Here is a 22,892-nt window from a genome sequence, read left to right as displayed (position 1 = left end):
ATTGGATTTATTGGATTTATATGCCGCCCTTCTCCCAAGGACTCCCAAGATGCCCCCATCTTCCTACCTATAGCCGTAGGTGTTAAAAGATTGGCTTTCTCAGCAAGGCCTAATAGAGATGCAGCACTTCAATCCTCCTGGATGCTGCCATCTCATAAACATGCTGCTGGGCTTACCAGCAAGCTCCTGCACCTTTGCTGCCTCGGTCGGAGCCTGATTCCGGAAGAAGCCCAGGGAAGCATGTTAGATCGGGTAAAGGAAGGCACACAAAGACTCCAGTAACAACAACTCTTTATTGCAAGTCAGGTAAACATCTGGCTGAGGATGGGTCCAGCAGCATCCCCTTTTAAAGGGATCTGTCAGACCTCTTGACCAATGGGATTCGACCTCTGTTCCCGCCGGAACAGAAGACCTTAGTGGAAACCTCTATCAGTGGGGGGATATCTAACACCCCTGCCCTCTAGGATAGATGAACCCAGCTGGTGATGTAGTCACTCAGGTAGGCGGGATTTTGTGTAGCTCTGCCTGACCTGCGCAGTTCAGTGTGAGTGGTTCCTTTGGACAAGTCAGATGGACTTGTTTGCTCTGCGGTTCTGCCTGATGGAAACTCCTGGAACTTTCCACAGGCCACGGCTGGAGCTTCTGGAGCTAACTCACTCGGAGCTCGCTGTGGGCCTGCATCAAAGTCAGATAAGTCTTCCGAAATTCCCGGGCTTGAGTTGGACATGGAAGGATTGTTATCTTGTTTCGTGTGGCTTTGACTATCTCATGCAGAAGTTACTGTTGGTTGTCTAAGTTTGGAGTTGGAAATCCGGCTGCGGAGTTGGTCAATGTGCCTTCTCCAAATTCTACCGTTCTTGAGCTCTATTGTATACGATCGAGGACTGATAATTCCGATTACCATGGCAGGAATCCACAACGTTCCCCCTGTGTAGTTGTGTGCGTATAGCGAATCACCTATGGAGAAGGATTGAAACTTGCTTGTGGAGTCAGGGGTGATGTGGTAGAATAATTTGGATGTAGCCGGTCTAGGTGAGACCTTAAGTGGCGGCCCATAAGAATTTCAGAGGGGCTTCTCCCAATGGTAGCACTGGGTGTGATGTGTTGGATCAATAGATAATGGTTGATTCATGTTTGCCAATCGCCTGGGCCCATTCTAGCAAGGGCCTCATTTACCGATCTCACCATTCTCTCCGCCTAACCATTGGAGGCTAGATGGAATGGCGCGACCAGGGCCATGCCTGATTCCCTGAGATGCTAGGAAGGTCTCAAATGGCATAGTCGTGAATTGGGGGCCGTTGTCAGAGACCAAGACATCAAGAAAACTGTCCGTGGAGAAAAGTCTCCGTAGTACTTTGATTACCGCTTCTGCTGTAGTGGAAGACATCAGGACTACTTCTAACCATTTTGATTAAGCGTCCATAACTATGAAGAATGTTTGGCCATGTATCAGTCCAGCAAAATCAATGTGCACCCTGGACCATGGTGCTTGTGGTTGCTCCCACTCCTTAGCGGGTGCTTCTGGGGGAGCCGGTCTGGATTCCTGATAGGGTGTGCATGTGGCCACCCATTCTTCGATCTCCCTGTGTACATTAGACCACCATACGTAGCTCCTTACCAGAGACTTCATTCTGACTATCCCAGGATGACCTACATGTAATGCTTCTAGTACTGCGATGCACAGTTTGTTGGGAATGATTACTCGGTCCCACCACAACAAACACCCGTTAATAACCAATAATTCATCACGTTTGGCAAAATACATTTTGAAATCAGCCCCTTGGGCCACCCCCTCCACACCCAGTTCACTGACACTGAAAGGAGAGGCATCGCAGGTCAGCACCAATCGCAGGGTCTGGCTGTATTGTACAAGGAAAGAGTCCGCTTACAGGAGTCGTTTTACTGAGGTAAATGCGGCGATCTTGGCTTTGCCCCAGGATCATTTCACGTTTTTGGCTAGAAGGCGATGTAAAGGTTTAGCAACAGTGGTTTTCTGTTTGAGAAAGACGCTGTAGAAATTAAGGAGCCCAAGGAATGCTCGCAGTTCGGTTTGATTGCGAGGTGTGGGGGCGTCCTTAATAGCTTAAATTTTCTGTGAGGTCGGGTGGATTCCAGACCCATCGATTAGGTATCCTAGGAATTTGACTTTTGGTACATTAATTTGACATTTTTCTTTTTTGAGGCGGAGACCCTTATCTCTAATTCTGGCCCAAACTGTTAGTACACGTTTTAAAAGTTGCGCCTTATTTGTAGCCAATACCAAGATGTCATCGAAATAGGGGACAACTCCTGGAATCCTCTGCAAAAGTCGTTCCATGATGCTTTGGAACATGGGCGTCGTCCAGGGTATCGTCCAGGGGCGATACTAACATCAAATTGCTGACGGTGGCATTTGAATGCACCCCTGTGTATCACAATGGTTTGGACCTCCACGGTAGTGCCATCTACTGGCAATTGTTGATATGCCTGTGCCATATCCAATTTTGCAAATATTTTCCCTGGGCCGAGCGAATGTAGTAGGTGCTGTACAATGGGCACAGGGCTTTATTAATTGTGCATTTATAGTCCGTGCAGATGTGGACAGACCCATCAGGCTTGACAGATGTCACAATTGGTGCATGATCGACTGGCTCTAAGATGCCCTGGCTCACACGCTTGCCAATTTCTTTGTCAATTTTCGGATGGAGAGCGAAAGATACTCTCCTGGGTTTTAGCCTAATTGGGGCTACTGTGGGGTCCAAGCTAAAGGATATTGGGGTTCCTTTGTACTTACCCCGACCGGTGCTGAAAACATCCTCAAACTCCTTAAAGATGGGCTTAGCGCCGGTGCTGAAAACATCTTCGAACTCCTTAAAGATGGCTTCAGCGCCTTCGTCCCTCATGGAGTTGATTCCAGTCACTTCCATCCCCAAAGCTTGGAACTAATCAAGCGCCAGGAGACTTTGAAGGTTCCCGCTGACCACTGTCACAGAGAAATTTTTTTCTGAATTGTTTGTAGTTTACCCGGAAAGTGCCTTGGCCCGTGATGGGGACCTGGTTAGAGGTTTATAGAGGTTCCCCTGGTAGCCGCGCAGGCGGACATCGGCGTTTCAGAAGTGTTGCTTCTGTAGCTTTGGGATCTCTTGCTTAAGGACTGACCATGGAATTATGGTCAGTGATGATCCGGTGTCGATCTCCATCTCGCATGGAGAGTCCTTGATGAGGACAGTGACTTTCAGCTTTTTGGGGTGCCTAGTGCGGATTTGTCTAACTGGGACAGTGACATTCAGCTTTCTTGGGTGCCAAGAGCAGATTTGTGTAACAGACGTATGGTTGGCGATCCTATCGTCGCCTTCTGACTGTCGTGGGTACTTCTGCCAAGCCCCTGGTTTGGACTGCTGTTGGTGGCTTTGTGAACCTTTGGCTGTCTGGTGGCAGTAGGAAGTTGCTGTGACACACCTTGGCGATGTGCCTCTTCCTCTCGCATCACTGGCAAGTTGCTTCATGAAAGTGGCAGAATGCTCGGGCATGGTCTCCTCCACAGCTGACACAGAGCGGAGCTTGCGAGTTGAATTTTCACACCAGCTTGGCGTGGCTACTGCGCATGCAGTAGCTGTCGCCTTCCTCGCTTTCGGCGCTCTCAGGCTCAGTAGTCTCGCAATGTACGTGGGTACTCTTCTGCGCGTCTTGAGGTGCGCTCTGGCGCTGTAGGGTTTCCATCGATTTGGCGGCTGATTCGGATGCACTAGCCTCATCTAGTGCGATCTGCAGAGAGAGGTTAGACTTAGCGAGTAGCTTCCTCTGCAGGGTAATGTCTCGCACGCCACAAATTATGTGGTCCAGAATCAGCTTGTTCAGGTGTCGGAACTCACAGTAGGCTGCGGCTTTTCAAAGCACTGCTACATACTCATTGATAGATTCGCCCTCCATCTGGTTCCGGATGTTAAATTCATGTCGGCAAACGTATTTGGGCAGCTTGGGTGCAAAGTGAGTCTTCAGCATTTGTTGCAGTGCAGACCAGGACATTGCTTGGAGCGGAGTTGGTTCCGAGAGGTTTTTCACCATTTCAAACACTTCCTGGCCACAGTGACCCAGGAACATGTTCTTACGGGCTTCTGGAATGCCAACAAGATTGTTCACTTCGAGGAAACACTCGAATCGTAACATGTACGATTCCCAGTGCTCAGTGGCTGGATCATATGGAGTTGGTGGGGCGTGCATAGTCATCCTGATTTAATTTTGTCTTCAGTGATGATTTGCTCGATGCCACACAGGATGCACCTGAGCTGGATGTACTTGCAAGATCACGTTTGCTCTTTTTGTTCACCTAGTTGCCTTCCGATCCAATCCTTGTCGCCAGTGTTAGATCGGGTAAAGGAAGGCACACAAAGGCTCCAGTAACAACATCTCTTTATTGCACGTCAGGTAAACATCCGGCTGAGGACGGGTCGGGCAGCATCCCCCTTTAAAGGGATCTGTCAGACCTTTTGATCAATGGGATTTGACCTCTGTTCCCGCCGGAACAGAGGACCTTGGTGGAAACCTCTATCAGTGGTGGGGGGATATCTAACAAAGCGCGTTGAAAGTCTGACTTTCTTGGAGCAAGGCCTGATAGAGACACAGCACTTCAGTCCTCCTGGACACTGCCATCTCGTAAACATGCTGCCGGGCTTGCTGGCAAGCTCCTGCACCTTTGCTGCCTCGGTTGGAGCCTGATTCTAGAAGTGGCCCGGGGAAGGTATAATGCAAGGTGGCTCTCTGCTCGGCCTGCCCCTTCTCCAGATGACCCAGGCAGAGAGCAGTCAGCTTCTGCTCCTGGCCAGGGAGACGGATCTGGCCAAGAGGAAAGAGAGAGGGAAAGAGAAAGAGAGAGGAAGGGAAAGAGAAATGATATTACAAAAGTTTTTCTTTTTTATTGTTGCTAAACGTAATATTTCAAAAGCAGAAAAAAGTAACGGGCATAAAAGTGTTTAGCAATAGCAATAGCAATAGCAGTAGACTTATATACCGCTTCATAGGCCTTTCAGGCCTCTCTAAGCGGTTTACAGAGAGTCAGCATATTGCCCCCAACAATCTGGGTCCTCATTTTACCCACCTCGGAAGGATGGAAGGCTGAGTCAACCCTGAGCCGGTGAGATTTGAACCGCTGACCTGCTGATCTAGCAGTAGCCTGCAGTGCTGCATTTAACCACTGCGCCACCTTGGCTCTTAATGTTTAATGTTTTCTTAGGATAATATGCTGAACTCTGCCTTGTTTATCATTATTTTAGGTAGTAAAAACTTAGAATTCAGGTTAAATTGCTGTGTTGGCACTTTGCAATAAATAAGTGGGTGTTGGGTTGCAGTTTGGGCACTCGCTATCACTGCTCTAGAGCCAAGACTGAGGCTAAATAACTTGAATTCCAAAGCTAATTATGTGAAACCTAATGGGAAATTGTTATTTTTCTTTTGATTGCCTTTTAGAGGAGATATGTACTTTGGTGATTGCAGAGACTTTTCCTGAAGATGCAGGGATCTTTGCATGCACAGCAAGCAATGATTATGGATCAGTCACAAGCACTGCCAAACTGACTGTGCTGCCAGGTATTCAGCAGTTTTTTGATGAGTGGTGTTGTCTACAATCAGTGGTGGGTTTCAAAAATTGTTCGAACCTACTCTGTGGGTGTGACCTCCTTTGTGGGAGTGGCTTGCCACCCATGTGACCGGATGGGAATGGCTTGCTGCCCATGTGACCGGATATGAAGATGCCGATGACACTTGTCAGAACCACCTTAAATTACCTCACATACAGCACTGGCATGCATAAGAATATGATGTAAACTTGTTTTTTAAAAGGCATCTTTGGTTTGCGTTAAAACAACTTCAACACACGCAATGTTCTGATTGCACCACAAACGCAGTGGTCATCCTTACCTTTCACAGAGGCACTGAGTTTTATAAATAGGAGCATGATAGTGTAGAATAATCATATCCAAGGGCCAGTGGTGGGTTCAAAAATTTTTGGAACCTCTTCTGTAGGTGTGGCCTGCTTTCTGGGTCCACTGGTGGAACCTCTTCTAACCGGTTCGGTATATTTGACGAACCGGTTCTACCGAATAGGTGCGAACTGGTAGGAACCCACCTCTGTCTACAATATAAGTGAAACAGTGATATTTGGACCCAGGTCCATCGGACACAGTTACAGTGCATTGTATGTTAGATTTCCACATCTCTTACTGGTGACTTTACATCAGGGTAAAAAGAATATATAAAGTTGACATATGTAAGAGTATTCTACATAATCTTCTGAAACAGAGGTTCCCAATCTTGACAACTTTAAGATGCGTGGCTGGGGAATTCTGGGAGCTGAATTCTGGGAGTTGAAGTCCACCTCTTAAAAGTTGCCAAAATTTGGAACCCCAGCTCTAAATCTTACTCACTTAATTATTTGATTTCTGTTCCACCCATCTCACCTAGAGATGGCATTAGGAAATATAGTAAAATAAACTCTGACAGTGGATCCAACTACCAGAAATACAGCTGCTAATTATAAAGGGAGAAATTTGGCTTTTGAGGCTAGGTGGCAGCAAAGGCAACATGGAAAAAATGAGTAACTCATATTAAAAACAAAAGCCAAAAAAAAACCCCCCAGTAATTTTCCCGTGAGTATTAAATATAAACCAGGAATGCATGCAGAAGTCTTGGAATAAGTTGGTGTTTCTCATGCACAGTGGTATTATAGATCTGTGATTAATTCAAATAAGATTGATACACACAATTCATTCATTTAGCCAATAGTGAGCATAGATCAGTTACTGCTCTCAACTCAGTTTCCAATTGTAACATGAATAATAGCAGTAAATAAATATTTATTTATTTATGATCCTTCAGTTCAAATACTCATGAGAATTTGAAAACGACTGTCTTTCCTAGCATAACTGTTCAATGTAACTGACTAAAGTAATGATCTCAATGAACTAAAATGTGATGATAATTCAAATAACGTTATGATGATGTACTTTTTTCTCTTTCTATTTCAGCCAGTTGCGAAAGCTCCAGCCATGATTTGTCAATGAGAGTACAGAATAAGGATAACTTTCAACATTTCCCACCTCCACCTTCACATCTTGAGATTAATTCTGTGGAGCTTCCTCCAAAGCATTCAGAGCACTCCAAGATCAGTCATCCCAGCTCAAGTGCTTTTGAATTACAGCTTAACTCTGTTGAGAAGAAAACCAATGGAATTCATCCTACCCATGGAGTCAATGGAATCATTAATGGCAACACCAAAACTGATAAATCCCACCCTGGTGAATTGCTTTCACCCACAAAAACACCACCACCTGTGCTTGCTAAGCCAAAGTTGTGAGTAATTCTTTGTCATTATATATTCTAATATTATGAAAAGGTATTTTATTTTTGTTTCACAGGGGACAGAAGTTTAGCAGATAAAATTTCAAGACATCTTGAAGACACCAAGTTAGACAAGTCATGTTAGCTAACTTAAGAGCATACGTAAGGTCATGAAGTATGAAAAATTATAATGTTTCTGAAGAGTTGCTTCACATGACATTTTCTTCTTTATGAGACTACATTGGTGTAATGGGAATGAAAACTCATCTTCAAATCATTACTTGGCCATGAAGCTTAGTAAGTGGCTTTTTTAATCAGTTGTTATCTCTCATCCAAACATGAAATGCTTGGAGTGGAGGGATAGAAGCACTGTTGCTCACATCGTTCAATACCTTATTATTGCATAATATAAATTAATATCTGTGAGCAATGTGCTTACCTCACAAGTCTAAGGTTCTTGTTAAAATAGATGTATAGATACATCTACTGTAATGGCTCCTCTCCTAACTTGAGAAAGTAAAGACTCTTAAAACAGATTATTTCAAAAGGAACCTTTAATTGAGCAGGATGGGAACCATTAGAAGCAAAGCAGCATCTGAAAACCTTTAGGCCATGCAAGTGGGATTAAGCTGATAATGACCCCTCCCCTTTGTCCGAATGCAGATTCTGACCAATACACAAGTGTGAAGATGCTTCCTTAACTCTTCTGCCCTGGGAGTCAATAAAGCACACGTTCCCGTGGCTATCTCTAGTTAGACATCAAAGTTATATATCCCACATGGCTACCATAAACATCCCTCCAAAGATATTGGGACCTTCTGTCTCCTGGTGACAGGAAACCAGTTGTACAGTTGTAAAACTCAGTTGTTTCAGATGTAGCTAATAATTTAACTCCGAGGCTCCTCTCCTCTCAATTGAATGGCAGTATCATTTTTAGGGATCTGACATGCTGCCGTTCTTTAGAAAAAGGAGAAATTCACCTGTGAAAAAATAGGAAAAGAAATTGCATCATAGTATTTTAACAAGGTTTGTCAGGGTATTGGGAGTGAATTTTTTTCAATAGGGCCCTAACATGTTGTTTCTCCACCCATTCGTTTTGGGCTGAAGGTAAATGCTTCCAAGCAACTAAGTATTGGGTTTTCCCTCTGTGGGTCCTAGAGTCCAGGATTTCCTTAATTTCAAAATTGTTCGCCTTCTATCATGATAGGAACAGGAGGTATAGGTGCATGTGGTCTGAGATGTGAGATTACTTCTCATTTGAGTAAACTAATGTGAAACACTGGATGGACTTTCCTGAGTGTCTGGCAAGAATAAGTCTACTGTTACTGGGTTGATAACTTTGGTGATCAGGAAAGGTCCGATGAAATGTGGCCCTAATTTCTTTGATGGTTTCAATGACTTCAGGAATTTTGTCGATAGGTATACTCTATCTCCAACATGGAAGGGTTTGGGATCTACTCTTTTTTTGTCAGCTTGAGTTTTGAAAGCCTCTCTAGCTTCCTGTAACACTAATCTAACCACTGGCCATGTGTTTCATAGGTTGTCTATCCATTCTTTTAGTGAGGGGATGGTGGGTTCCTCTGTGGGTAGTTCAGGCATGGGGTTGAAATCCTGGCCTGTTGCTACTCTAAAAGGGGTGAACCCAGTGCTTGAGTGCACAGCACTATTGAAGGCCACTTCTGCAAAAGGTAAAAGATCAACCCAGTTGTCCTGTTGAAAATTAATAAAACATCTTAGGTATTGTTCTAGAATCATGTTCCAATTTTCAGTTTGACCATTGGTGCATGGATGGTGACTGGAGCTCAGTCCTTAGGTGGTGCCCAGTAAGTTTAATAATGCCCCCCCCCTAAATTTAGAGGTGAATTGGACCCCTCTGTCGGAGATGATTCTCTGCGGGGCTCCATGAAGGCGATAAATGTGTATCAGGAATAACTTGGCTAGACTTTTGACAGTTGGGATCTTTTGGCACGGTATAAAATGTGTCTGTTTTGAAAACTAGTCTGTTACAACTTAAATGACAGTATTCCCTGCGCTTTCTGGTAGTTTGACAATAAAATCCATAGCTATCTCCTTCCATGGTGCTGAGGGCTCGGCTACCTTCTGTAACAGTCCTGGCATTTTGCCTTGGCGTCTTTTGGCTGCTGCAAAATTGGACAGCTGGCTACATAGCTCTCTATGTCCTTTTTTAGTCATGGCCACCAAAATTGCCTTTTAATTAGATGTAAAGTCTTTACAAAACCAAAGTGTCCTGCTAGTTTGGAGTCGTGGCACCTTTCCATTAAGTACAGTCTTTGGCTGGCTGGAACATACAACTTCCCTCCCACCCAAGCTAGGTTATCTTTCATCAGACAGCTGTCTTTGTGGCTCAAAAACCATCCGTCGGTGGTTAAAGCTTGTTTAAAAGTTTGGGTGGTATCATTGTCCTCCAGAGTGTCTCATTTTCCCTGGGATCTGGTGGTTACTCTAGCAGCTAGCTGATTGTCTTGTATCATGGATTTGATTATGTTTGGCTTCATACTATGCAGTTGCAGTTTCCTGGATAGTGCATCTGCCAGGAAATTTTTTCCCCTGGGAGGTATCTCAGCGTAAATTCAAACCTTTTAAACTACTGAGCCCATCGTACTTGTTTTGGAGAAAGTTTCCTTGGGGTCTTTAGGGCTTCTAAATTTTTATGATCCGTCCAGACTTCAAAAGGGATCTTACTCCCCTCTAGGAAATGTCTCCAGGTTAAAAGAGCCCATCAAACTGCATAAGCCTCTTTCTCCCAAATGGCCCACCTTTGCTCAGATTCATTCAATTTTTTGGATGTGTAAGCGCATGGTTGTAATTGGTCTTCCTCATTTTTCTGAAGTAAAACGGCTCCTATCGCCACATCGCTAGCATCTGCTTGTATGATGAACGGTTTCTCTGTGTCTGGGTGCTTCAGGATTGGTTCTGCTGAAAACAGAGTTTTTCAAATGCCACTTGGCATTCTATTGTCCAATTCAAAGGCTGCTTCGGTTTCGGGTTCCCCTCCCCCTTCGTTTTTAAGGGCTTGGTGATGGGGAGAGCAATTTTGGCTAAAGCGGGGATAAGCTGCTGGTAAAAGTTTGCAAATCCCAGGAAGTTTTGCAACTGTTTGCATGTTCTAGGTGGTTCCCAGTCAAGTACCGATTGCACTTTCAAAGGATCAATTTCTATGCCCTGATGTGAAATGCGGTATCCTAAGTAATCATTTTTTTTTCTTGGTGGAATTCGCATTTGGAGAGTTTAGCATAAAGTTTTGCAGAGCGAAGTTTGTTCAGAACTGCCTGGACTAGTTTTACATATTCTCCTTGGTCTCAGAATATAATAAAATGTCATCAATATAGACTATGCAGCCCTTATATAGATGCTCCCACCACACTTCGTTTATTAATTGCATAAATACTGCAGGGGCCACTTGTAGCCCAATTGGTAGAACTTTGAATTGATAACATCCAAGAGGGGTGTTAAATGCCGTTTTCCATTCATCTCTCTCCTTAATCCTGATACGGTAGTAAGCCTCCCTTAAATCCAGTTTTGAAAAAATTCTCCCTTTGGCTAGGTGTGCTAGCATATCCTTCATGAGTGGGAGTGGATATACATTTGCCATACTGATTGAATTTAAATTTCTAAAATCAACATATAAGCATTTGGAGCCGTCTTTTTTCTCTCTAAACAACACTGAGACTGCAACTTTTGATCGGGCTTGTTCAATGAAACCCCTTGCTAGTTTTTTTTTCAATGAAATTTATTATGAAATTAAACAGTAACATGCTTCCTGACTAAGACCGCTCTAACAAGGAAATACTACAAACCTTTGAAATTTTATTGGATTTTAATTTAATTGAATGAATTAAAATATGTATAGGCATCCAGACATCTGCTTGCCAAAGTCAGTTGTCTGGTGAGCCAACACCCAGAACCACATAGTTCCCTATCATAACCTTACTTCCACTGCATTTTTTGAGCAGACTAAGCAATAGCTCTACTTCTTTCCCAAAAACACACAAGAGAACTAGCTATATTTTTTTAGTCTTCTTTCATTCAACAAATGGTAGAAGCTCTATTCCTTTCTTATTCCCCTTAAGGAGTTTTAATACAAAGGGGATTGGTGTTCCTCAGTTTCCAAATACCCTGAACTATTTGTTTTAGACAGGTTTTAGATTTTTTCCTAGTGGATGAGATTTTTTTTTAAAATGACAGTTTCATTTTAATATCACCAATTAGTATATTGTTCCTGTTACCATCATAATGCTTGTAAACTATAAACATAACTGCTTGTAAAAATAATGTAAATATTTTAGTTTTTTGGAAAACATTTGTAAACATTTTGTTTGCTTTTTTAATAAGGTTAAATAAGTAAGAATTCATCTTAACTTGATAAACAAATTCATTTTAGGCATTGTATGCATAAAAAGCATTTACAAGTAGTTTAGATACCTTATTTATATTTCTGACTTTTCCTGTTCTTTTAGTATGGATGTTTGAGGAACATCTTTATATGTGAGCTTTGCTTACATGTTGAAGAGTGTTTTCTGTAAGGCATCTCTCCAGTTGCCTTCGGAATATAAGCAATGCCCTGCTGAATTGAATCCCTGGCCTGTTCAGTCCAAGCTTTTCTTCTCTGACAGCCTAGCCAGCTACAGGAGTTTACCTATTTCCTATGTAATAGCCTTCAGAGGCAGTAACCTTGCTAATAGCCGCTGAGCCATTCACTGTAGGTTCTTGCAAGTGGTGGATCAGAGATTGATAGTTAATTCATTTGCACTTTCTTAGAGTGAGAGGCTTTTAGTTTCGTTTTATTATGTGTTATTTTTTTCCAGAGATGTGTGCATAAGTCCATGGAATAATTTGCCTATTGTTTGGTTTTCTGAATGACTTGGCTAAAGATTTATATAAAACTATATGAATTTCAGTGTTCTGCTGTACTTTCATTAATTTGACTTTAACAAGGTAAATGCGTCATGCAGAAGTAATAGCATTTATATATTGCTTCATAGTGCTTTACAGCCCTCTATAAGCAGTTTACAGAGTTAGCATATTGCCCCCAACAATCTGGGTCTGCATTTGATCAACCTCAGAAGGATGGAAGGCTGAATCAACCTTGAGCCGTTCAGAATCAAACTCCTGGAGTGAGTAATGAGTTAGCTTGCAGGTCTGCATTTTAATCACTGTGCCACCATGGTTCTTCCTATTTAATAATAGAAAGGCAGAAAATATATATGTGATGCAATTTGTATCTTTTCGCATGCTTTTGAATGTCTCATGCCCAAGTAAACATTTCTACTCTTCAAACGTTTTCTGTTTCCTTATAAACAATATGCACAGTGTCAAAATGTTAACCTAGTGTCCCAAAGGTCTTTTTTCAAAAGGCAACTGGACTTTCTTGTTTTTTGGTTTGAAGATGTTTCACTTCTCATCTAAGAAGCTTCTTCAGCTCTGACTGGATGGTGGGGAATGGAAGGATTTATACTCCTTGCAGACAGCTAGTCATTTACATTCTTTTAGAGTGTCATTGAGGCCACTTGGAGCTTTATCTGTGTCTTCAGGGTCACCTGAGTAGTGCAAATGGGTGTGGAGCCTTCTTGGAACTGCTGAAAGAAGTATGTTGTAGACTGGAGATAGATGATAACATATCCCTCCCCCTCTGTTGAGAGAGGGCTGTTCAATTTTGACATAGATGGCTTCTTTGATCCCTCTTTCAGGCAGCATCCGCTCTGTCCAAAATGTGGACTTTGCTGTCTTCAAAAGACTTCTTTGTTTTTTAAATGCAGATGGACTGCTGAATCTTGTCCTGATGGGTTTGTTCTCCTATATCAGTGTTGGTGAACCCTATCCATCTACTCCCCTTCCGAATGCACGGTGCAGGCTACTGAAGTCGCCACAGCGGAACACTGACAAGGCACCTGGCCCAAAGAGCTGGCGCCTTGGCAGTCTGCTCAGCCGGATCCATGCCAGTGGGGGGAAGCAATCGTGCCACCCCAGGAGTTGGAGATCAAAGTGGTGCCACCCGAATAGAGGATGGAGAAAGAAGCCTTTGCAGTGTGATGGGCACTCCTCTCATGCAGACATGCCAGAGGGGGCTAAGGTGCCTTTTGAGGTCTGGACTGATCATAAGAACCTCGAAGCCTTAAAGACACCCCAGAAGCTTTCCCCCAAACAAGTACACTGGGCACAATACTTCCAATGATTCAACTTTGAGCTCAAATATATCCCAGGGGGGAAGAATCTGCTGGCCAACACGCTCTCAAGGAAATCCCAATTCAATAGCCGGCGAGAGGAAGTTGTCCATGCCATCATTCCCACACTGCAAATTGTGATGCAAGCCACTACCAGGGGCCAAGCCAGACGCTGAGCCACACCCTTAGAGGAGAATCTGACAGCTGACTTAAAAGCGGCACTTCCAACAGATCAATGGCTTGCCGAGAATCGAGAGACTTTAACCATGAGAGAAGGACTAGCATGGGAAGGATCCAAGCTCTATGTCCCCAGCAGCTTGAAACTGAAAGTCTTACAATGCAGCCATGACTCATGGTTGGGCAGCTACTTTGTATTTCTAAAAAACCCCACCTGGCTTGGAGACAATTTTGGTGGCCCACGATGAAATCAGATGTGGAGGACTATGTGAAAAGCTATTTGTGCTACTATGAAAATGAGACTAGAGAGGCCCCCTGGCAGTGGTGAAATATATAAATTTTTGCCACTGGTTCTCTAGGCATGGCTTGGTGGGTGTGGCTTGTTGGGTCATGTGACTGGGTGGGCGTGACCAACTTTTTAAAATTTTAAAGCATTTTTTTATTACCTATTCACCCGAACCAGTAAAAAATGCTTTAAGAAGTGAGGGGGAAAGGTTCAGCTGTGCCATGTGATCATGGAAACCTTTTTCCTCCCCAATTTTTAAAGCATTTTTTTACTATTGGTTTCGGCGAATAGGTAATTAAAAAATGCTTTAAAAGTGTGAAGCAGTGTGATCTGGTAGCATTTCACCCTGCCCCCTGGGTTGTTCCAACAAGTAGCTAAGCCCAGCTGACCCTGGGAGGAGATTGCCATAGACTTTATAGTAGAACTCCCAGAGTGTGGGGGCAACATAGTGATTTGGACTGTGATTGATCTGTTTTCTAAGCAAGCACACTTTACTGCTTGCTTCGGACTACCATCAGCTAAGAAGCTGGCCAGTATGTTCATCAAACAGATCTACCGACTACGCGGCATGCCACAACAAGTGATTTCGGACGAAGGACTTAGCTCGGCTTTTCATCTGCATACAAATGGAGCCATGTCATATACGAATTCCATGGTGGAACAATACAGCAGATATTATATGGATTACCAGCAAGAGAACTGGGTGGACTTGCTACCTTTAGCAGAGGTGGATTACAACAACACAGTGCACAGAAGCCCTGGATTGACCTCTTTCCAGATCATCAGCAGCATGGAGTTTGTCCCCACTCCTGAGTTGCCAAGAGATCAACCCCCTTCCATGACTCTAGCTGAATGGATAGAGTCATTAAAGAAAGATTGAGAAAACATTAAAAAAGTGCTAGCTGTTGCCGCCTAAGCGTATAAAAAGCAAGCCGATAAACATAGATCTCTCCAGCCGCCCTTTTGGGTGGGAGACCAAGTTTATCTGTCAACAAAATACATTAGGCTAAAATTGCCTAGTAAGAAGCTAGAACCTAAATTATTGGGACCTTTCCCCATAGTGAAAGTAATTAAGCCAGTAGCAGTGCAGCTCAGGCTCCCCCACATACTAGGGAAAGTGCATCCAGTATTCCATTGCAGCTTGTTAAAGCCAGCTGTCAGTTCAAGGTTGAGATTGCAGCAAGCAGCACCTCCCAAATTAATTGTAGTACAAGGTGAGACACACTACAAAGTAAAAAAGGTTTTAGACTCTAATTTACACAGAAGCAGATACAGTATCTAGTTCATTGGGAAGGGTACCCTTTGTCAAAAGCTACCTGGGTTAAAAGTTGGGATGTAAAAGCAGATGCATTAGTGAAAGAATTTCCTGATAAATTTCCTAATAAGCCAAAGGGTCCAGGGGTGGGGGTGGGGGGCGGGGAGGTGGTTAACATGCCGCATGCTGACTGAATTAACCCCCTGCTTCCCTCTCATTCCAGGACATAATTTTCAACTGGGGGGGGGTGTTAGCTTGTCAGTCCTGGAAGCCATCTTTTTTGTTGGAGCTTCAGGGCTGCCACATTTAGTACCTGGGAAAACGGACAGGGGATTGAAAGGACTGGTGGAGGATTAGTCATAACAACATTCTTTCTATGGGAGTCAAGGACACTCAGCCTGCACCTCGATGGGAGTGACTGGGGATTGTTGAAATGATTGGACCATGTGATAGACTTATGGGTGCAGGGGATGGATATTTGACTTTCTTTTGGGTGGGGACAACCTAGAACTCTCAGATTCGGGTCTTCCCAGATGTCCCAATATGACATCTCTAATAAAATGGAACTTTGAGGAACTGCTAGCCTTGGTGTCTTCTTTCATTGGGGGTGTTACTTGGAGCCATGGTAGTATGATGAAGCATTTCTTTGCAGAAAGGAGAGCTTTTTAGATTCTGTCAGAGTGAAAGTGGTTGAAATCTATGGATAAAGTATGTAAAATGTGCAGAGCAGGGGTGAAATTCAGCAGGTTCTGACAGGTTCTGGAGAACCAGTAGCGAAAATTTTGAGTAGTTCAGAGAACAGGCAAATACCACCTCTGGTTGGTCCCAGAGTGGGGCGGGAATGGAGATTTTGCAATATCCTTCCCCCAACAGTGGGGAGGGAAAGGGGATTTTGCAGTATCCTTCTCCTGGAGTGGGGTGGGAATGGAGATTTTGCAGTATCCATCCCCTGTCGCACCCACCAAGCCACACCACACCCACCAAGTCACGCCCACAGAACTGGAAGTAAAAATTTTTGAATCCCACCACTGATGCAGAGTCATGCTATAGGATAAAATATCACTACAATAATATGAGATTTGACCATTGCAGGTTAGCTGGTTTACAATTAAATGTTAGTTCTTTGAAATGGAAGAAGAAAGATGAGCCAGATGGGCAAGAAACAGCAAAGATATACTTTATATCTTTATAGAGCCTCTATAAATGTAGTGTTTATGGTTCTGTGTTCACTTGTTTTTGGGGTTTGGCCTTTCTTCAGCAGCTGAGTGCATGAAATTCTATAACTTAATGAGAGTTCTGCAGTATTAATAGTGGAGCAGCCAGCTCAGCATTTTTCTAGTGACAAAATTTCCACTTCATAGCTCTTCACCTTTTTCTTCTTTTACTGCTGGAACCAAGGTTGAGAACTTCCATATCTCTTGTGCTTTTTTAAGCAGTTCTTCCTTCACTAGAGGCAAAGATTGATAGTCCCTAGCCATCAGTTCAGTATACTGCTTAATGGCAACTTTATTTACTTCCTTATGATTACAAATACAGAGAGGCATAGGCAGAGAGCAAAGCTGGATGCTGGCTGGAGTATCAATTTTGCAACTTCTCATTAGTTGATGGAGACAGCATTTGTCAGTTCCTGAGGAATACTGAAGGTTTCTGAAGGTTTTGTAAGGTCCCAGATGTTTCCTCGAGCCACTGAGATGCCAAAAAGAATGAGACTCTAGACAAGGCTTGCAAAAAAATAGCAGCTTTTATTTTTGGCCAAAGCTAAAAGAACTGGGTGAATACTGTATCCAAAACATACAGACAAAATGCATGTAAGGAATAGCTACACCTCTGCGAGAGTGGCTCAGAGTATTATATACATTTTGCCCCATTGGAGACAAAGTTTACCCAATCAGAGGCAAAGGTTCGTTACCAATGTGGGTCTTTATTTTCAAAGATTTCTTTGTTCAGGCCTCTGTCTCTGCCCTCCTTGTCTATGAAGCATCCCTATTGTCCTGTGTCGGGGAGGGGTTTCCCCTCCCTGGCCAAGTTGTTTATTCAGCAGAATGCTTTCAGGTATCCCCCTGCTGTAGTACTATCTATGAGGCAGAAAGCTCCCTACTCTGGTTCCTCCATCCATGGGGCCTGATATTCCTGGGTAACCGTTTCTTTTATATTTTCAAGAATGTGCCAGCTTTGAAACAAAGAACAGAAGCAAGACACAGAAATGAGATAACAAGCTTTGCACTAATGCCAGTATCAAGGTTACAATTTACTAAACTAGAATTAGTTCCTAACAACTAATTTCTGACAGTATGCAATAATATGAGCAGAAACTAATAACTTTCACATGTTTCACATGTGAAAACAAATTTCACATGTTGGAAAATGACAATGCTGGCAACACTGAGGATGTACAGCAATTTCAGATAAAGAGAAATTGTTTCTTAAATCTGTAATTGTAAGTGTTCCTGTTAAGAATAAACTGTGTTGCACATAAAGGTTAAATAAGGGATGTAAGCTCACTTATTCAAATATCTTCCCTGGTATGTTTCCAAGTGCAATTCCAAGTATCTATTTTCAGAAAGACAAACTATTTTCTCTTAGGAGACTATCAGGCTTTTAAGATTTTCGGCACCCAATTGCTCTAGTTTACAACATCAGTTTGGGCTGTATGCTTTAATATGTTCCTGCTTTTTTATTTCAACTTTATTGTGATCTTGAGTAAAATATTAAATTCTGGATTTGATGAATAAATAGAGATGGGATGTTGGCTATGTCATAGTTTCACAAGCAACTTCTTCTGGTACTTGTACAACTGTACTTCTTGTCCTGAACTTAAACATCAATAATGAGAATATGATAGCTATTCCTAATTCCATATTTCTGTATATCTTATACTCTGAAAATACGGTATTTTTTTATGGACCAGACCACTATTTTTGTAGGGAAAAAATCCTTTGTTTACATGCTACCATAGAAAATGCAAACTCCTGCAAACTAAATGCAAATTATCTTTTAGAAAGACATTCATGTCCAGATAAAGTTTTACTAGCACTTAGCAATAGCACTTAGACTTATATACTGCTTCATAATGCTTTTACAGCCTTCTCTAAGCAGTTTACAGAGTCAGCATATTGCCCCCAACAATCTGGGTTCTCATTTTACTCACCTTGGAAAGATGGAAGGCTGAGTTAATTTTGAGCAGGTGAGATTCGAACTGCTGAACTGCAGCTAGCAGTCAGCTGAAGTTGTCTGCAGTACTGCACTCTAATCACTGTGTCACCTCAGCTCTGATGATGCCTAGACAATGCTTGCTGCACATAAACAAAATGTTGAGGTGGATTATGCCGAATTTACTTTACCAGTGAATTATTGTTGGTTAATAGGGTGGTTGGGTAGTAAGACCTGTATCAAAGATCCTGATGCAGGATACTTCATTCCCATTCATATTCTGGAGAGATGAAGGAATCTAGGAGAGGTTTGGGAATTACGGTATAAGTGGAAGACAAATCCTAACCCTCAGAGAATTTCCACCTGTCCAAGTTGATACGTTTATGAATATAAACTTAGTGCCAAAGAAGGCAAGGATTGACAGCCTATAGAAACTGATTTAGATTCATTTGAAATTATTTGATTTGATTTTTTATTTAAACTTTAACAAATGGCTGAACTGTTCTTTATTTTCCCCGAGACCAGTTATCTCCAAGTAAAAGAGTGGAGAAAAACAAAATAATTACTAAATTCAGAGAGGGTTGAAAGTAGCTGGCAAACTAGTCTGTAATTGAGGGATAGTTTTTTTCCCCTTTGAGGCATTGAGGGGAGGGGGCTCCAGGTGAGAATTTTGAGGCAGGATTCTAGGTTTCCCAATGAAGCAAGTTAGTTCACTCCAGCTGAAGAACCAGGTACTCCATCCATTAAAATAGCGAGATCCATTCTAGAGTGATACAATTGCTCCCTGCTTCTAGGTATCCTTCAGTTTTTCAACTCATACAGTATGTAACCTTTAATAATTAAAAAAAAACTTGATAAATTTTCATTCTGGAAATTTTTAAGATTAAGATTAATCTCTTCCTTCACCTAGGCAAAAGAGGTTTTTTTTTAATTTTTGCTATATAATATGACTTTTAATAGAAATACTTTTTATTTAAAAACACTAAATTTGTTTATATTTGTGTGCAGCTTTAGCTGCTCTTGTTCATACTTATTATGTCTGCTTGAAACTGGAAGAGGGTCAAAAAACAAACTGTCCCACTCTTTGGTATGTTGGGCAAAGAATAATGGTAAATATAATTGTGACCATTTATGCTTATGTTTTGGGATTATTTTTTTGAAGAGGAAAAATGTCTTAGCTTTTTTCCCCTTCTTTAATCGTTTTCTTAATCAAAATAGCTTTGAATGCAAAAAAGGATAAATTAATATATTTAACATTCCTTTCCTACACATTCTTGGCAGTTATCTAGCATATTTGTACTAGTAGGTAGGTATTTTGTTCATTACAAAAAGAAAAAGAAACACACAAAAACCACAGTCTTTTAGCTATCTCTTGGGAGACCACCAAGAAGTATAAACTGCAATGAAAACATTTGGAGGGAAAATAGAAGAAAACAATGGGAAACTTTTTTCTACTGATACTATAAAAAAAACATGGATATGTCCATGCAGCTGCTAAACGTTGAGGCATAATTTACCTGGATCTTATACAACAGAAAATCAAATGAGGGGTCTGTTACTCTTACAACTTCTGTGAACTCCCATTGTGACTTTCCTTTTCTTCTATAATTCAAACATATTGTAGATAATAATGCTTTACATTAAGCTATGCTTATCCAGAAACTAGTGAACCTTATGGATTGGGTAGAACTACACTTCATATTAAGTAAGTGCCTTATTTATCATTTTGTGTGATTGGAGAAACCAGCTACTGTCATTTCGGGCCCCTTAATTCTTGGCATAATGCAGGATTACAAAAGGAGTAGCCTAGCAATATTCCAACAGAACCCTCTTTATATTCCCAGAGGCCTCAAGTGTGGCCATTGGCAAAAACTTGACTTACACCTTGTAAGTTATTAAGATACAGATCCATGGAATCCCCTAACATAGGGGTCTAGACCCATGGTCCTCAGCATGCTGCATAAAGGATAATGCAGCCTGCAAGCCAATAGAATTTTAATGTTTAATATACCACAAAATGGGAACATTTTCTGTCTCATTCAATAAATTAACTCATTCATAGATAGCAATAGCAATAGCAATAGCAGTTAGACTTATATACCGCTTCATAGGGCTTTCAGCCTTCTCTAAGCGGTTTACAGAGTCAGCATATTGCCCCCAACAACAATCCGGGTCCTCATTTTACCCACCTCGGAAGGATGGAAGGCTGAGTCAACCCTGAGCCGGTGAGATTTGAACAGCCGAACTGCAGACTGTAGTCAGCTGAAGTAGCCTGCAGTGCTGCATTTAACCACTGCGCCACCTCGGCTCTTTTTAGATGAGAAAACCCTATCATATTATTACAGATCCGGTACCGAAAGTTACAATTAAGGACAAGAATTTGCCCATTTCACTTACTCTTATATTAAACAGGCTTTTGATTTTGTTTTTGGTTTTTTACATTTAAAGGGTTTATTGACTAATATAAAATAACAAAGGTTCTAGTACTGAATATGCACTTTCTTGGTTTATAACTGATAATACAGATCAACTGTCACCTGATGTAGGTTGAATTGGAGCTTGGGAATGGATGGCTGATTCAGAAAGAAATTTTGGTAATCATAGAAATAATCTGTCATAAATTCTGGGTTTAGATTATTATTATTATTATTATCATCGCAACAACAGAATTGTATCACAGTGGCCAGTTGTTTCGCCGGATTTGGCATTGATTACTAGTCGGGCCCCACCCAGGGGCCTAGGATATCATAACATATTTTCTTAATATGCGAGCAGATCCAAGCAGTGTGGCTTTTTGCATTTGACTGATGGTGATTTTGTCAATTTTTAATTGTTTTAAATGTAATTCCAGTGCTTTTGGAATAGCACCCAGTGTGCCGATTGCCACTGGAATTACCACTGCTGGTTTGTGCCATAGTCGTTGAATTTCGATTTTTAAGTCCTGGTATTTCGCGATTTTTTCATGTTCCTTCTCGCCAATCCTGCTATCACCTGGTATTGCGATATCTATGATTGTAACCTTATTTTTCTCAACCAGTGTGATGTCTGGTGTATTATGCACCAGTGTTTTGTCCGTTTGTATACGAAAATCCCATAAGATCTTGACCATCTGATTTTCGGTGACTTTTTCAGGCTTATGTTCCCACCACTTTGTTGTTGTTTTAATATTATAATTTTTGCACAAATTCCAGTGGATCATTTGTGCTACTGAATTGTGCCGCAATTTATAATCAGTCTGCGCGATTTTTTTACAGCAGCTGAGTATGTGATCAACAGTTTTAATCAACTTCTTTGCAAAGTCTGCATTTCGCATCATCAGAGGATTTTTCGATTTTGGCCTTAATGGCATTTGTGCGGATAGCTTGTTCTTGTGCAGCCAGGATTAGTGACTCTGTTTCTTTCTTTAATGTACCTGTTGTTAACCATAACCAAGTTTTTTCACTGTCCACTTTATCTTTTATTTTTCCCAGAAATTGGCCATGCAATGCTTTGTTCTGCCAACTCTCCATTCTTGATTTTATCACATCTTTTCTGTATTCTTGTTTCGTCTGTTGGGCCTTCAGTAAATTTTTGTTCTTTACTTCGATTAATAGATGCTCCTGACTTTCTTTTAAATAATCAGCCAGTGCATGTTTTTCTTCCACAACTGTTTGCTTCACTTGTAATAATCCTCTGCCACCTGATTTTCGGGGCAGGTATAGTCTATCAGTGTCACCACGCGGATGTAAGCTGTAGTGCATTGTCATTAGTTTCCTGGTTTTTCAGTCCAAAATGTCCAAATCCGCGTGTGTCCAGTTAACTATACCAGCTGTGTATCTTATAACTGGTATTGCCCAGGTATTCATGGATTGTTGTTGTTGTTGTTGTTGTTGTTGTTATTATTATTATTATTATTATTATTATTATTATTAGCTTTTATTTTCCTCCGTTGCCAGTCACTGCTTTTGAGGAAATCATCTAACCCGGAAAACGCTGCTTATAGTGAAAATACATTTCACAATTGGTTTCAAATTAAGATAATCCAGTTTTTACATATCTTCACAATCTAAATAGCTTCAACTGAAACCCTTTTAAAAATTAAAATGCTGTATTATTTATCAAATGTTTTAATTGATTAATGCTATATAGTGAATTACAGATATTTGCTGTAAATGTTAAACAACCAACTTCAAAGAATAATTCAAGTTATACAAGTGAAATCACTATTGAAGCATCCTGGTCTTCTGTAACACCTCAGCAGTGCCACAGGCTGATAGCTTCCATGCCACACCGCATTGAGGCAGTAATTGCTGCAAAAGGGGCCCAAACCAAGTACTGAGTACATATGCATGCTTATTCTTTTCAGAGATCCAATATTGTTCTATGTACAATCCTTGTTTTTATTGATTGCATGTAATATTCTAATTTTCTGAGATTGTGGATATGAGGTTTTCATGAGCTGTAAGTTATAATCATCACAATTATGACAAATCACAGCTTGAACTATCTTGCTTTGCATGTAATGAGCCTATCTCATATATTAGTTTCACCT

The 22,892-nt window shown here is 41.6% G+C and overlaps 1 protein-coding gene across 1 annotated transcript in view; it reads left to right on the top strand.

Moving 5' to 3' along the window:
• The window catches only part of PALLD (palladin, cytoskeletal associated protein), a 207,587-nt gene that overhangs the window by 64,395 nt on the left and 120,300 nt on the right, over positions 1-22,892 (top strand). The window contains exons 9-10 of the mRNA XM_032224482.1: positions 5,443-5,562; positions 6,999-7,323. Coding sequence (XP_032080373.1) covers positions 5,443-5,562; positions 6,999-7,323 — 445 coding nt within the window. The remainder of the gene's footprint in view (positions 1-5,442; positions 5,563-6,998; positions 7,324-22,892) is intronic.

Source organism: Thamnophis elegans, chromosome 9 (genome assembly GCF_009769535.1).
Source record: "Thamnophis elegans isolate rThaEle1 chromosome 9, rThaEle1.pri, whole genome shotgun sequence".
NCBI lineage: Eukaryota > Metazoa > Chordata > Lepidosauria > Squamata > Colubridae > Thamnophis > Thamnophis elegans.
This window is presented reverse-complemented; position numbering and strand designations above follow the sequence as displayed.